Below are 13,093 nucleotides of genomic sequence, written 5' to 3' on the forward strand. Positions count from 1 at the left end.
GTCAGGGGGTTCAAATCATCAGTCCACCCGCTGTTACGCATTAGCCTCCCAGTAGAGACAGTGGGTTTATTTTTGGTGCAGTTTACTTGGATTTGCTCGGCGGCTGTGAACCTGAGGTCTTGATGCGTTTTGGGCTGGTGCCATTTCACTCTAGACGTACCCGTAGTTAATTACTTCATTAATAGTGTTTAGATATCAACACATTCATCAGGCCTCTGTGCAATTTGGAACCTCGCTCTCTAATATTAACAGTTTATGGTAGTCAGTGCTTTATCTTTACAGATCCTCTGCCCACCTGACCTGTCACGCACATCAGCCCAGTTCTGCTCACCTTGAGATATGATTCCAGGAGGCCATCAGTCATTGGCTGGATTGGAGACTCACGTTCCTGCTGTTCATCGGCGCTGTGGGAGGGGTCTCCAGCAAGTCTGAAGGTCGGCGTCTCTAGGTAAACACACGCTGGGTCATTTGCACATTATACCCCATCCTTCGTTGTCCACCCCACACTCACGGCCGACCTGGCAAAATGAAGCTGAAGCTGCCCAACCCGGGACTGGACGGCCGGATCCCGTCTCATGCCGACCTGGAGAAGCTGGAGGCTGAGGAGGCTGGGGACCGGCCCAAATGGGACAACAAGGCCCAGTACATGCTGACCTGCGTGGGCTTCTGTGTCGGCCTGGGCAACGTCTGGCGCTTCCCCTACCTGTGCCAGAGCCATGGAGGAGGTAAGGAGGACCTCTAATAAGACTCCATGTCTTCATGATTATATCATGGGTGGCGGAACAACACAAATTCTTCACCTTGCACAAGTGGATGGGACATTCGTCACACATTTACAGTTGTCCTGTAAATTACAGTAGGAACGTAAATCTATTTCACTGCAATTCTGTCAAACTGTTTTGGCCCCCAACCTGTAGATGGCGCCTCATAAGTACTCATCCATAAAAAGGTGTTTCCTAGGACCCTGTCAGTGTATGGCCCTAGAATCTGGGACAACAAAAGTGACAAAAAAAAAAAACATTTCACATCTGATAATGGATTAAGTAAAGCCATAGAAAATTGCATGAAATTACAGTCAAATTAAAATATTCAGGCAAAGGTTACTGAATGGTTCTCTAGTCTACAGTATAAATAACCATGTTTGAGGGACAATCAAGTTCTGCAGGCAGATGGTTCGGCTGATGAGGGCTGACCATAAATTCTGAAGAATGATAGGAACAGGATCCGTTTTTGGGTGAAAGAGAAGATGCTACTTCTTCATCATCTCAAGACGCGCCAAGCCCTACCTAGCAGCAGTGCTGTTGGAAGGGGAATTTAATCTTATCCACCGAGGTGTGGTTGCCGGTGATGTGTACGAACCCTCAGGCAGCACTAATAAATACAGAAAACAACCTTTTAGATAAACGTGGACACCTGAGGCCCAATCTTGACCTTTAAAAGCCTTACAAAAAATTATGTTCTTGAATGGTTAAAGACCACAGAAGTGTTCCCTACAGTTAATTAATTTAACAAAAAATAACCTCTATTATCTCACCTATTATTGGATGGTCTTGACCTTTGCCTCTTGAGACCAGATTTACAACAGCTACATGAATACGGAGTATTGATGACACTCATGTGAACCGTAGAATGTCACAAGAACAGCATGAAACCCAACTGGATACTTGCATGTCTCCTGTCACTTCAGTGTCTTTTTGGTCTTCTCCTTCTAGCCCTGAGTGTTGAGTGCAGCAGTTACATTAAATCAGAAACGCTTCCGGCTTTCTCAGTGGTCGCCCTCCTCCTGCCAAGTGAGGTCAGCCCTGGTGTTGATATCTCTTCACACCGTGGCTGACAGCAGGAATGTTAACAGGGAAGTGAACTATTGGTACAGCCCCTGGTCATATAAGAGTTTAATCAGTGAGGCTCCGTGGTTCTTATCTCGCCATCTGAGAGAAACTGGGACAGTTTCCTACCCGCTCATGAAAACTTTACACCATCTGTTGCAACATTTATTGTAGATGATAAGGCCGATTAGGATGAGATACCTATGATTTTTCCATTTGTTTAAAATGAAGGGCGGAGTTGGAGCTGTGTGGGGATAGACAACCAGATAGACCAGAGGCCAGTCTACCAGGCATTAAGGGGTTGGGTTCAGGTGACAATTTGTGGACCACCAACTGTTAAGGAATAGGTTAGATGGCCACCAGAGCAATGGTCTATCAGTTGAACCAAGAGACAATCACAAAGGTCCATCATACAGACTAGCAAACACTAGAGGGCAGCCATGGTGCTCACAACTGCGGCTCTGAGCCAATTGTACAATCAACCTTTGTCCAAAGCTTCCAAGACAAGTGATTCTCATCTAAAGTCCACATGGATAGCATCATTGCTTTCATGACAATGTCAACAAGTTGATGACGCCAATGGTTTCTTTGTCTTAGGTGCGTTTATGATCCCGTTCCTGATCCTGTTGGTTTTGGAGGGAATCCCTTTACTCCACCTGGAGTTTGCCATTGGTCAGAGATTGAGGAAAAGCAGTGTAGGGGTTTGGACCTCAATTAACCCTTACTTAGCAGGAGTCGGTGGGTATGAATTGATCAGTCAAGTTTCTTGGTCTTCTTCATCATTAATTTAACACACTGACAAGGGATTTTTTGTTTTTTTTATCACACAGGTATTGCCTCCATGCTGGTTTCATTCATGGTGGGGATGTACTACAACACCATCATGGCCTGGGTCATGTGGTACTTCTTCAATTCCTTCCAGGATCCTCTACCCTGGAGCCAATGTCCCCTCAATGATAACCTGATAGGTGCCTGTTCACTACATACAATCTCAAGCCTCAGAATCAAAACCATGAGTTAATGCAGCCAAATAATCCAGTGTTGCCCCCAGACCAGGTGTCGGAGTGCGCGAGGAGCTCCTCTGTGGATTATTTTTGGTACCGAGAGACTCTGAACATCTCCACAAAAATCGATGACTCTGGCGGCCTGCAGTGGTGGATGCTCCTGTGTCTTATCTGTGCCTGGGCTGTTCTCTATGTCTGCTGCATCAGGGGCATTGAGACCACAGGCAAGGTTTGATGCCACCTGCTAATTTATTAAACATTAACCACGTTAACACGCTGCCGCGTGACTAACCAAACACCCAACAGTGTTCAACCAGCTTTTCATTAGATCATTAAGCGTCAGTTACCTCACACTCAGTTGGCAGGAGAAAGGCAGAACTTCCTGGTATGTGAAACATCTAGTGACCTTGCTGTAAAGTTTGTGCCAATATCTGTATTCACAGACACTTTCATTTTTTAAATGAAGGTAAAAATACCTAGACAAACAATAACAACAACAACATGTATTTCTTATATAGCCCAAAATCACATATAGTATGTCTCAATGGGTTTTGACAAGCCCTACAGTTCTGCACACAAGGAAAAACTCCACACAAAAAAAACTCCAGGAGAGAGAAAAAAAGAAAGGAAGAAACCTTGGGAAGGAGTGATACAGAGAAAAACCATGCAATACCAAGACAACAAATCAGCCACATGTGTTTACACCTTTCCAGTAAACTAATGGACGGGACTAGAATCCATTTTTATGCCAATTTGACAGATTTCAACAGACATGCTGTGCCATGTGAAACTAAATGAATTGTCTTCTGCAGGCAGTTTACATCACCTCCACCTTGCCATATGTGGTCCTCACCATCTTCCTGGTGAGGGGCTTAACCCTTAAAGGGTCATCGAATGGAATTAAGTTCCTCTTCACTCCTGAGGTGAGGGCTCATCTGTTAGTGTTTCTGTGATTCTGAGATTCCCTTCTGTAACCTGACGACCTTTGCAGGTCAGTGAGCTGATGAATCCAACCACATGGTTGGACGCTGGTGCTCAAGTGTTCTATTCCTTCTCCCTTGCTGCCGGAGGTCTCATCTCCTTCTCCAGCTACAACCCTGTGCAGTAAGAACATTTATTTTCTCCAACGTAAGAAAAAATAAAATGCACATTAAACTTTGGTTGTCGTTTTTTTTTTTCACTTCGCCACAGCAACAACTGTGAACAGGATGCCGTCATCATCTCGGTGATAAACGGATGTACTTCCATCTACGCTGCCATCGTCATCTACTCTGTGATTGGCTTCAGGGCCACGGAAAGCTTTGATGACTGTTTCAATGGGTGAGTGCATTACGGCATTCTTTTAATGAACAATATACACATATGCATATACAATATATGACGGGACATACACTACTATTGACTGGTGCTGTATGTTCTGACACCTATCACTGCTTTTTTTATGTCCTGACAATTGTAAATCGTCTCAGAAAAGCTGGAAATGCTATGATCTAGTCATGTAGTCATAATATTTTAGTTAATTCTCACATGCAAATCACATCAGTGTCAAGGACAATGCTGACTTACTGCCTGGTACACTACCGTTAAAAAGTCTGGACGCACCTACTCTGTGCAATTATGGAGAGTTTTTTCTTCTTTTTACCTTCATGGCTGATTTTATCAATATTGCCATCATCAAAAGGCGCTTCATGAGATGCTCATTAACACGAGTGAAGTGTTCAGCATAAACCTTCAGGACTGTTGGAAACCATCCCCGTTGTCCAACTTAAGGACAATCACTGCCATTACAGCAAAACCTCCCTGATTTGGAGACACAAATCTTCAACTTTATTTTTATTACATAACCTCACATGTTTATTCATAGACCTGTGTCCTCTCTCTTTTGTTTTACACTGAAAAAAACATTCATTGGATTTAGTTAATTGGCTAATGGACATTTGTGCCACTTAATAAGAATCCATCATAAGAATCATCAATCTGTCCTAATTATTTTGCATTATTTCAAACCATATGTATTAAGTTAGTTCGGCTTGATTTTTTTAAACAACAAATTATTTTATGAAGTGGATCAAATGTGATTTGGCATTGAATCCAAATTTAACACGTTATTCATACTTCATCACATCATAACTGAGATGTGTTTTGTTGGAAACATTAAAATATTATAAAATGTGATTAATTTAAGTTAATTTAGAAAGGAATCCTTCCATTTACATTATTTATCAGACACCCTTATCCAGAGCGACTTACAATCAGTAGTTACAGGGACAGTCTCCCTGGAGCAACTTAAGGTTAAGTGTCTTGCTCAGGGACACAATGGTAGTAAGTGGGATTTGAACCTGGGTCTCCTGGTTCACAGGCGAGTGTCTTACCCACTAGGCTACTACCACCCTAGGCTACTACCTTCCCTTCTTTTCAGTGCATAATGTAAAAAGTGCAAGACCCATAAATGACTAAATGTGTCCAAACTCTTAATATAGATACACTATGTCACAGCTTGTTGTGGCTGCATCAGCTAGATACACAATTCAGTGTAGTAGGAGGATCTGCTTCAAATTATGTGGGTCGGACAATGATGGAGACTGGACCATCATGAGTAAAAGTGAAGTGACTGTCATTGTGAAACACTGCAGCGCACCATACGGTGACACAACGAAATGTGTCCTCTGCTTTTAACCATCACCCTTGGTAAGCAGTGAGCAGCCATGACAGGCGCCCTGGGAGCAGTGTGTGGGGACGGTACCTTGATCAAGGGGACCTCAGTGGCACCAGGTTCTGGATTTGAACCCACACACACACACACACACACACACACCTGCTCCTTCAGGTGACTGGACCACCCCTTCCTTTAGGCTGTTCTGATGTTGGTTGGCTGTGCTGAGTCTGCTGTTTTATTGTAGCACCTTTTTATTGTACATCACTGTTAAGAAAAGCTCTGTTTGTATGCTTTCTTTAGTTGTGTGTGTAACAGTGGACCTCATCCTCTCCACACCCTTGTCATGTCCCTTAACCCCTAGACTTAGGAACGTGACAGTGCTGTGCTGTGGTGTGTCACATGTTACTAATCACTTTCACTGCGGGTCAACACATTATCCGTCATTATCCGTCTGTCTTCAGGATGATCCACAGGTTTTGAAGTCAAGTACAGCACTCAAAGATAATCGTTAAACTTTGTTAGTCATTTCTATTGTATCGTGTATTTCGCCAGGAACATCCTGGAACTTATCAATGCATTTGACCTTCCCGAGGGAAACATCACACAAAGCAACTACGATGAAGTCTTGCAGAGTTTGAACAGCACCCAGCCAGAGATCATCCAGACATTGAACCTGCAGACGTGCGACATGCAGGCTTTCCTCAGCCAGGTCTCAGTGCTGTTCTGAAACACCTTTACCGAAGCCAGTCTGGTCCCATCGGTTGAGTAAATCTCTCCTCTCTGCTCTGCAGGGGGTGGAGGGCACCGGGCTGGCCTTCATCGTGTTCACAGAGGCCATCACCAAGATGCCCGTCTCTCCGCTGTGGTCTGTGCTCTTCTTCGTCATGCTCTTCTGCTTGGGCCTGTCCACCATGTTTGGCAGCGTTGAAGGCGTGGTTGTGCCCTTGCAAGATCTCAACATTCTACCAAAGAAGTGGCCTAAAGAAGTAATAACAGGTAACTGGGTCCTACCTGAGTTAGGAATGGACAGTCAGAACAATCATGACATGATCCTTGTCCTCTAAAAGCTTGTCCATTTGCCCGATTTTCAGGCCTGGTTTGCTTTGTGTCCTTCGCCATCGCACTCATCTTCACTCAGCGCTCAGGAGAGTACTGGCTGGCGCTCTTCGACAGCTTTGCAGGTTCCATCCCACTCCTGATCATCGCATTCTGTGAGATGATGATTGTGAGTTACGTCTATGGGATAGACAGGTGAGGAAATTTGAATAATTCTCTTCCATTTGTTTTTGCCCTTCAGTGTCCTCGAAAAAAAATCTTTTTCGTTCCTCCTGCAGGTTCAATAAGGATATTGAGTTCATGATAGGACACAAGCCTAACATCTTCTGGCAGGCCACATGGAGGTTGGTCAGTCCGCTGCTGGTTTTTGTGATCTTCGTGTTTTACATGGTCACCACGGTTACCAAGGACCTGACATACATCACCTGGAACCCGCAGTTTGTACGTCTGAGGCCAGGAAGTATTTCTGTCAGTCGCTCTGCTTGATTTAATCTCAGACGACATTTGTTCTTGTGGCAGGAAAACTTCCCGAATCTGGAGGAACAGTTCTACCCTCGATGGGTGTACGTCATCATATTCATCCTATCTGGTGTTCCGTGTTTGGTGATCCCAGCCGTTGCCATCTTCAAGTACATCCAGAAACGCTGCTGCAGGAGGGACGGAGCTGCAGTGGAACTGAACTGAGGATGAAACCCAGGTGAAACGGGGAAGTTCAGATGCTGTGGCTCATCACAATGTACAACCTGCTCAATAACTAATGTATTTATGTCAACGAATGTATGCAGTTCAGAGCTTGGAGATTCTTGTACATACATCAACATTGTGTCTATCAAATATTTTGTATGTTAAAAATACGCTACAAACTGTTTTTTTATTTTGCACACTTACAGTTACAAACATCATTTGATGCATCTGCAAAGAAACATTCTACACTTCTTTTAATATTTATGTTTGCATAATATGTAATATTGCCATCATGCTCATGTGCAGAAACTGCATTATTGTAAGTAATTATTGCATCAAAACAATAAATGGTCCTAATAAATAACATTTATGGTGACACAAATTTGAATACCACATTATTTTTTATTAGCCAGGCATAAAACCAAATTCAAAATGGTTATACCTGTGCTAATTATGAAACATGCAGTAATACTAAAACATCTTTTCAAATGTCACAGTATAAAGGGTCGGTTTGTTGATAATTTGAATGTTGTGCTACCGCTCCAACGAGTTGAAAGGTTCAGTGCGTGCAAGGATGATAAATCACCCTTAAAACACAATAAAGGGGGCAGTGGTGACCTAGAGGTTAAGGAAGCGGCCCCGTAATCAGAAGGTTGCTGGTTCGAATCCCGATCCGCCAAGGTGCCACTGAGGTGCCACTGAGCAAAGCACCGTCCCAACACACTGCTCCCCGGGCGCCTGTCAGGGCTGCCCACTGCTCACTCAGGGTGATGGGATAAATTCAGAGGACAAATTTCACTGTGTGAATCGTGTGCTGTGCTGCTGTATATCACATGTGACAATCACTTCACTAAGGATAAAAACACTGTAATCTTATTTGCATGCAATAAATATTTCAAATGTTCCAGATTGACATTTATTATACTGTAATAGTTGTCATAAATTTCTATAAATGCAACCTTGAGTTTTACCTTGAGCCAGTGAGTCACCTTCCTGGTAAGAAAAAATTCGCTTAAAGACAAACAATGTGTTCTGTCCAATTACCTACTCCAAACGTACTGCAGAAAAATGTTCAAAGGTCTAAAAAAGTACAAATCTGAATGGGTTGTCCCAAGTGGTTTATGACTGGTAATAACTTTTTGGTTTTAAGCATGCTTGAACAAGTAAATGATTGTGATAGAGACAGAAAATCATGTAATTAAAGGCGGCTGATGTACCTGTTCTGATTATAGTGGATTTGTAACATTCAGGCATCCCCGGTTTATTCATTTATGACTGCTTCATCATGCTGACCCCACACAATGTCTCACTTGTAGAGATAAATGCACAGATAACAGCGGCCCATGGGTGCTAAAGGGCAGCAGAAACTGAGTGTTGAGGACGGCTGAGAAATACGACAGACCCCAAGCACACACAGAGTGTAAGAAAGTGGGAGTGTGTGTGAGAGAGAGAGAGAGAGAGAGAGAGAGAGACAGGGGTAGCCACATAAGCAGTGCTGCCCCCATCACAGAGCAAATCCAGAGCTCCACCAGGCAACATGAAGCTGAAGCTGCCCAACCCGGGATTGGACAGGCGGATCCCGTCCTACACCGACCTGGAAAAGATGGAGGCTGAGGAGGCTGGGGACCGGCCCAAATGGGACAACAAGGCCCAGTACATGCTGACCTGCGTGGGATTCTGCGTCGGCCTGGGCAACGTATGGCGCTTCCCCTACCTGTGTCAGAGCCATGGAGGAGGTAGGGGCCATCAGTGAGCCATCACAATACTTCAGACATATTCACACAGATATTTACTTCTCTCTACCAAGACAAGAAATATTCATAAACTCTACTAATTGCTGAGATGTTTTTTTTTTACTTATTTAGCATTTATAATGTTTGTACTTGTTCTAAAGATTTCAAATGATTCACATTGAATAAAAGGGTCATTGTCATACGCTGGAATATACTGATTAATGATTAAATCGGTTTAATCCTGGTCCTCACAAATGCCTTCCCACTCTCTATAAGTTAAAGAAGAAAGTTGTCTTATTTAAAATGTTCAGTTAATAACTAATAACAAAACTACCAAATGACAAAATATTTGACAGATCTTTTTAAATGTTTAATTTTGTTTCATAGCTAAATGTTAGTTAGTCTAAAGTTTGGTTTTAGTTGGGAAGTCACCCAGAATTTTTATTCAACATGGGCAGGAATTGTAACAGGCCCTACTGGCGCAGTGAAATGAGGGATGTAACATTAGGGTACAAATATTGATTTGTTACAAGTACGGCATTTAGCCAATGTCCTTATCCAGAGCGACTTAGTATGTGGACAGTCGTCCTGGAGACACTCAGAATTACGTGTCTTGCTCAGGGGAACAATGGTAGTAAGTGTGGGTTTGAGCCTGGGGCTTGGTGGTCATTTGGTTCACAGGCAAGTTTGTTACCCACTAGGTTACTACCACCACCTGAAAAACTGTCAGAATCAAAGCAACATTTCCCAGTCCAGGACTCTTTAGGTACACTGAGGAACTAGGAGATTGATGTTGGAACGTTTGTGTTCTCAGGTGCATTCATGATCCCTTTCCTGATCTTACTGGTCCTGGAGGGAATCCCATTGCTACATCTGGAGTTCGCTATTGGGCAAAGGCTGCGTAATGGAAGTGTGGGAGTGTGGAGGTCCATCAACCCCTACCTCACCGGTCTTGGTGTGTCCTGTCCCCTATTTTGTAATACTGGAAGGTAATTGAGAAAAGTATATAATCAATTTCTGTGCCTTACAGGCATCGCATCCATGCTAGTGTCATTTGTGGTGGGGCTCTACTACAATACCATCATGGCCTGGGTCATGTGGTACTTCTTCAACTCCTTCCAGGACCCTCTACCCTGGAGCCAGTGTCCCATTGATGGAAACAGGACAGGTACAAAAGTAGCCATTCTGTTATGTTCTGTCCATTCTTTCACATGTAATAAGTTGTCCAACACTTTGGCCAAACCTGATGAACAGAGTTTGACCAATTTTCCTTGCAGGTCTGGTGCCGGAGTGTGCCCGGAGCTCCTCTGTGGACTACTTCTGGTACAGAGAGACCCTGAATGCCTCACCAGCCATAGACAAGTCCAGTGGGCTCGAGTGGTGGTTGGTCTTGTCGCTGATTTGTGCTTGGGTTGTCCTCTACGTCTGCTGTATCAGAGGCATTGAAACCACCGGCAAGGTTAGACAAAACCTTAGACAAAAATTACAGTTTAGTTTATGCTCAAGTCCAGCCATGCTGACTGATGGTGACTAATAATGTCTTTCCACAGGCTGTGTACATCACTTCCACCCTACCTTACATTGTTCTAACGATCTTCTTGATAAGAGGACTGACTCTCAAAGGTTCAGTCAGTGGAATAAAGTTCCTCTTCACCCCAGACGTGAGTTCTCACACAGACTAAAAATTTGTTATTCTTGACTCTATCTGATCTTGCACTGAGTAAAATTTTATTCTGTGTTCTCCAGGTGAATGAGTTGATGAACCCGACAACTTGGCTGGACGCTGGTGCTCAGGTGCTGTTCTCCTTCTCACTGGCATTTGGTGGACTCATCTCCTTCTCCAGCTACAACCCTATACAGTAAGGGCTCTCTGTGGGTATAGTATCTCTTTAGCCATGTTGCCAGTGACTCTGACCCATCTGGAAATCTATGACATCAGATTCCCAAGCCCAAAGCAATTTTTTGGTCTTCAGCCTAGCTGGGAACAAAATATAGGCTATTCATGCAATCACAACTTTATATCAAGTCTCATATCAAGGATCATTTCCTTAATCCACACAGCAGAACCACCTGGTGGGATGTGGGGATGTTTAATGGTGGTTATGTATCCTCAGCAACAACTGTGAGAAGGACGCTGTAACCATCTCCATCATTAACGGCCTCACGTCGGTCTACTCTGCCACTGTCATCTACTCAATTATTGGCTTCAGAGCCACAGAGAAATTTGACGATTGTCTCAGTGGGTAGGTGAACTATGGGAAAATGTTTAACATGAGCCCTTAAACTTTGACACTAATTCATTTTACTTCTTCTATTCCTCAAATAGGAACATCCTAAAGCTGATTAACACTTTTGAACTTCCAGAGGGAAATATTACAGAAAGCAATTACGACCAAATGTTCAACAGCTTGAACCACAGTGCACCAGATGTCATTCAGGGGTTAAACTTGACCACCTGTGACCTCAATACTTTGCTCAGTGAGGTAATGGGACAATTCCTACCATTTCAGTACAATTAGGTTGCTCCCTAATTCGATCCCAAGAACCTTGTTGCCATTTGTTTTCTTATAACCGTAGGGTGTAGAGGGCACTGGACTGGCATTTATCGTCTTCACAGAGGCCATCACTAAGATGCCTGTCTCTCCACTGTGGTCCGTCTTATTCTTCATTATGCTCTTCTGTTTGGGGCTCTCTACCATGTTTGGGAACCTTGAAGGGACAGTGGTGCCCCTTCAGGACCTCAACCTCCTCCCAAAAAACTGGCCAAAGGAAGCTTTTACAGGTGAGATGTGAAGAAACCTTTAGGTTGGAACAGTCCAGTCCAGGTTTGGTGATGTTTCTTGATGTCTTGATGTTTTTTGTTTTGAAGGTCTGACATGCCTGGTATCCTTCCTGATTGCCCTGATATTTGTCCAGCAGTCTGGAAGCTACTGGTTGGCTCTTTTTGACAACTTTGCAGCCTCTATCCCTCTGTTGGTCATCGCTTTCTGTGAGATGTTCATTGTGGTCTACATCTATGGGATAGACAGGTGAGTCCAGTCAGCAGAAGCTCTACTAAGGACAACATCTTTAAAAGCAAAGCTATATGCTGTAATTTGTACAATTATGTAAAATTGAAAAAAAAATTAAATTAGCCCTAAAAATAGCTCTAATCAAGTGAACTGTACTTGTCTTCCCTCCCTCTTCAGGTTTAATGAAGACATCAAGTTCATGATTGGTCATAAACCCAACATCTTCTGGCAGGTCACATGGAGAGTGCTCAGTCCCCTCCTCATCCTCGTTATCCTCATCTTCTACTTTGTAACTAAAGTTAGCCAGAACCTAACATACCTCGTCTGGGACCCAAATTCGGTAACGCCATCCTATATGCATTATGGTCAGAATTATGGTGTTGGGCGTATGAAGTAATTTTTTAATCTTTGCTTTCAGAACAAGTTCCCCACGCTGGCAGAGGTGGAGTACCCATCCTGGATCAATGGCATTATCTTCATACTGGCAGGAATTCCGAGTCTCACAATTCCGTTTTTTTCCCTCTTCAAGTTCATCTGGAACCGCTGTAAAGGGAGTAACCATTTTGACGGGGATTCCATCAGCACGATATCTGATAAAGTAAAAATGTCTGTGAAAACAGCAAATTAACTTTTCACAGCGATGGCTCTTGGACTTGAATTCTTAGAGGTAAAGGACAGTGCAGGCACCTCTGATCTATTTATGGACTCTTACATGATCGAAGCCCGGATAACATACTTTGCACCCTGGCTGCATTCCTGGTGATCCCTACATTTTTGACTTGCTGTCAGCGAGTGAATCCTGAACAAGGTAGAGCCGGGATGGAATGATGGCGTATCACTGTCATTCTGTACTTTTGAAATTTCATTTCTAATAAGAGACTCTATAAAGGATTTCTATGTTTTATATTTATGTTCTGCGAATATTTTTCTTCTTGGAGTTCTGTAAGTTTGCTGTTGTCAATATAAACTGTATTAATTGCAGACATCTGTATGTTTTCTCTAATTAAATCAGGAAATAATGATACATTGCAATAAACCAGCAAAGCAGCAATAAAGTTTATGCAGAAAATGATGTCTCAGCGATTAGAGAAGCCCTTCCTGCATCTGCCAACTTGTCTTGAGC

The 13,093-nt window shown here is 43.3% G+C and overlaps 2 protein-coding genes across 2 annotated transcripts; both read left to right on the plus strand.

Moving 5' to 3' along the window:
- Positions 1 to 526: 526 nt before the first annotated feature.
- slc6a19a.2 (solute carrier family 6 member 19a, tandem duplicate 2) lies at positions 527 to 7,226 on the plus strand. The gene is made up of 12 exons (XM_028964636.1): positions 527 to 725; positions 2,424 to 2,564; positions 2,657 to 2,794; positions 2,878 to 3,059; positions 3,643 to 3,753; positions 3,822 to 3,934; positions 4,022 to 4,150; positions 6,039 to 6,195; positions 6,278 to 6,482; positions 6,578 to 6,737; positions 6,821 to 6,983; positions 7,062 to 7,226. The coding sequence occupies exons 1-12, from the start codon at positions 527 to 529 to the stop codon at positions 7,224 to 7,226; spliced, it is 1,863 nt and encodes a 620-aa protein (XP_028820469.1).
- Positions 7,227 to 8,616: 1,390 nt separating this feature from the next.
- LOC114770000 (sodium-dependent neutral amino acid transporter B(0)AT1-like) lies at positions 8,617 to 12,918 on the plus strand. The gene is made up of 12 exons (XM_028963568.1): positions 8,617 to 8,962; positions 9,774 to 9,914; positions 9,990 to 10,127; positions 10,237 to 10,418; positions 10,510 to 10,620; positions 10,706 to 10,818; positions 11,074 to 11,202; positions 11,286 to 11,442; positions 11,537 to 11,741; positions 11,829 to 11,988; positions 12,148 to 12,310; positions 12,389 to 12,918. The coding sequence occupies exons 1-12, from the start codon at positions 8,764 to 8,766 to the stop codon at positions 12,596 to 12,598; spliced, it is 1,908 nt and encodes a 635-aa protein (XP_028819401.1). The 5' UTR covers positions 8,617 to 8,763; the 3' UTR covers positions 12,599 to 12,918.
- The last annotated feature ends 175 nt before the right edge of the window (positions 12,919 to 13,093 follow it).

Source organism: Denticeps clupeoides, chromosome 20 (genome assembly GCF_900700375.1).
Source record: "Denticeps clupeoides chromosome 20, fDenClu1.1, whole genome shotgun sequence".
In the NCBI taxonomy this organism is placed as follows: domain Eukaryota; kingdom Metazoa; phylum Chordata; class Actinopteri; order Clupeiformes; family Denticipitidae; genus Denticeps; species Denticeps clupeoides.